The 3,245-nt window shown below is 54.4% G+C and overlaps 1 protein-coding gene across 1 annotated transcript; it reads right to left on the bottom strand.

Moving 5' to 3' along the window:
• Window positions 1-268: 268 nt before the first annotated feature.
• LOC136787042 (olfactory receptor 14C36-like) lies at window positions 269-1,562 on the bottom strand. The gene has a single exon (XM_066984149.1). It carries the CDS (start codon window positions 1,471-1,473, stop codon window positions 529-531), a length of 945 nt encoding a protein of 314 aa, XP_066840250.1. The 5' UTR covers window positions 1,474-1,562; the 3' UTR covers window positions 269-528.
• Between the last annotated feature and the right edge of the window lie 1,683 nt (window positions 1,563-3,245).

The following is a 3,245-nucleotide window of genomic DNA, read 5'->3' as shown; positions in this document are numbered from 1 at the left end:
GCACAGAGGGCTCAGCTCCACAGATGGGAACATCCATGGAACAAGCGTACAGAGGTCAGTGTACCATGCTGTGTCCCCTGCACTCCTCTGCAGCACATCCTCGGAGGCCCGCAGCCCTTCTGTGACATCCCTGGGGTCCTCAGGTAGTTCCTGCTGCCCCAGGGCCAGGGCAGCCTGACCTGAGCTGCTGCAGCCAGAAAGGGGTTTGCTGGTCCCATTATGTCCTGCTCTGCTGAGAGGGGGGTCCAGACAAAGAATTTGCTGTAGGTTCATTTATTTTGTTTAAATACACAGAGAGGCTGGCTCCTTGTTTATGCAGAGCCTCAGGGTCACAAAAGATATGTTGGTATTTAAGTACAAGGTCATGAAGAATGGCATTTCTTTGTGGAAAACATTATCACAAGGGGAAAATGAAAAAGAAAACCAAATTCATCTAGAAGTACAACCAGGCTTAGCCTGTCATGACATAAACCACAATTCAAGTGTAGAAGAAGACAAGAAGCAGTCTATAGCTGCTGAAAGGTCCAATCAATTCCCTGAGCAAATCCTGATAAACATCCATGACATCACTTTTCTAATGGCATTCTTGAGCTCCTGGTTTCTCATGCTATAGATGAGGGGGTTCACTGCTGGGGGCATCACTGCATATAGAACAGCCATTATCATGTCCAGGGATGGACAGGAGATAGTGGGAGGCTTCAGGTAGGCAGATACACCAGTGCTAACCAGCAGGGAGACCACGACCAGGTGAGGGAGGCACGTGGAGAAGGCTTTGTGCCGGCCCTGCTCAGAGGGCATCCTCAGCACAGCCCTGAAGATCTGTACATAGGACAGCACGATGAATACAAAACACCCCAAAACCAGAAAACCACTGAATGTGAGAAGCCCAACTTCCCTGAGGTAGGAGTCTGAGCAGGAGAGCTTGAGGATCTGGGAGATTTCACAGAAGAACTGGTCCACAGCATTGCCTTGGCAGAGCGGCAGGGAAAATGTATTGGCAGTGTGCAGCAGAGCATAGAGAACCCCACTGCCCCAGGCAGCTGCTGCCATCTGGGCACAAGCTCTGCTGCCCAGGAGGGTCTCATAGTGCAGGGGCTTGCAGATGGCAACGTAGCGGTCGTAGGCCATGACGGTGAGAAGAAACAAATCTGCTGACATCAGAGAGGGAAAGAAAAAGACCTGTGCAACACATCCCGCATAGGAAATGGTCCTGGTGTCCCAGAGGGAATTGACCATGGCTTTGGGGAGAGTGGTGGAGATGCAGCCCAGGTCAAGGAGGGCGAGGTTGAGGAGGAAGAAGTACATGGGGGTGTGGAGGCGGTGGTCGCAGGCTACGGCGGTGAGGATGAGGCCGTTGCCCAGGAGGGCAGCCAGGTAGATGGCCAGGAAGAGCGCGAAGTGCAGGAGCTGCAGCTCCCGCGTGTCTGCAAATGCCAGCAGGAGGAACTCGGTGATGGAGCTGCTGTTGGACATCTGATCCTCCTGGACAAAGGGGACTACCCAAGAAAGAAAAGACAGTGATAATTAGGAGAGACGTCTCTGAGAAAAACCTACTCCACTTCTCACTGGAACCCCCCACAGTGAATTTCCCCTTTCCAAGACCTTTCTGCTGCTCTGTTGCTTGAGCTTTGGATGGTGCTGGAGGAGAGTGCCTCTGGGAGCAGGGGACCCTGCTGTGCACTTTGGAGGAGTCACGCCTGTCCTACAGGTCTAAGCATAAAGAAATCCGGAGTGATCTCTGATTAAATCTACCTCTGATGTATGTGGACTTCCCAGCATTACCACTCTCAACACTATAGACTGCCAAATGGCATTTGTGGTTTAATTTGTTCCAACTGCATGTGTGACACTCGGAAGAGTTTTTTTTTGATGGTAGAAAACCCTGGCATTTTTCATACATTCCAGGTCAGATTTTGTGAATGTCCTTAGCGTAGTGAGGATAGCCAGTCTGCCCATCTGCCCTGGTCTCAGCCAGACTCCTCTAGGGCTCAGTCCAGTTGCCACATCGAGCTGCTCAATGACTGTGGTCTCAGGAATATCCGGGAAAATGATTCAGTGTTTTCCTTCCCCGTAGACTGCATTGCCCCAAGCCTCAGAGTTTAGAAGGGGGTTTGGGCACCTTTCCCCTAAGGACGGGTTTGCGTGGTGGGACCCAGAGGGTCAGAGCCTGAGCTGCAGCTGAAAGCCAGATGTGCAGTGAGCCCCAAAACAAGAACAGCAACAGTAGGTACAGGAACAGAGGGAAATAGCACAGGGCTTCTGCCAGGCGAGGCAAGGCCAGGGAGGGATCAAACGGAACTCGGGAGAGTCCGCTCTACTGCAGGTCCTCCTGATGAGAGGTTATGAGTCATGTCCTGAATCCTGTGGGCTTGACGGTGGACAAGGAGGTGCCAGAATACTTTGCAGGCTCTGCTGCCTGCAGCTGGTTCTCTGTCCCCACGCCTCCTGCCTGCAGGTCACAGCCCCCATCCCACCCGCTGGGTGCTCAGCTCTGCCCTGCAGACACCTCCTGGCAGCAGGGCTCTGCCCAGGGGCAGCTCACTGGAGGCATGTCCTAGAGACCAGGTCACACAGGGGACACTGCATGTAAGCTCCACATGTGGTGGTGGAGCTTTCTATGGGCTGAGGGGAAGGGAAAGATCCTTGTAACCTCTCAGCCATCATGGAGCCTCAGCCTCTTCTTGGAATTAAAAGCATATGTTTCTATTACCACTGAAGCAAGTAGAAAAGATTGAAAGCTCAGGAGGCTCAGGAAAACTGTGACTGAAGCTGAAATCCCCTACCTTACCCCGGCTGTTGCAAAGTCCCCTTGGATACATCCTGGTTGTGCTGTGGAGCTGAGAGCAGGCTGCCCCAGGCAGCAGCCTCCCGCCAGCAGCAGGACCCTGCCCTGCCGGGGGGGCTCCTTCCACCCGCAGCTTCTCCCCGCAGCGCCTGGGCAGCTCCCCGGGCAGGCTGAGTGCTGAGCCTGGCAGGCGGCAGAGGCCCTGCCCCGGCACACAGCCCCTGGGGCACAGCAGGGACCCTGCTCTGCACCACAGCCCTGGACACCCCTGCCTGCACCCCCGGCTTCACAGCCTGCAGCCAGACCATGACAAGGGAGCCCTCGGGGCCTGGACACTGACCCTGCAGCTTAGAAACCCCTGCTCTGGAGCTTGTGCTTCTCTACAAGAAAAAAACACACAGTGTCTCCAGCCTGATCTGCTCTGGGACAATCCAGGTGTAGGACACCTCCAGGATACTCC

Source organism: Anser cygnoides, chromosome 28, assembly GCF_040182565.1.
Source record: "Anser cygnoides isolate HZ-2024a breed goose chromosome 28, Taihu_goose_T2T_genome, whole genome shotgun sequence".
In the NCBI taxonomy this organism is placed as follows: Eukaryota; Metazoa; Chordata; class Aves; order Anseriformes; family Anatidae; genus Anser; species Anser cygnoides.
The sequence above is the reverse complement of the archived record's forward strand: the minus strand, read 5'-3'. Positions and strand labels throughout refer to the sequence as shown.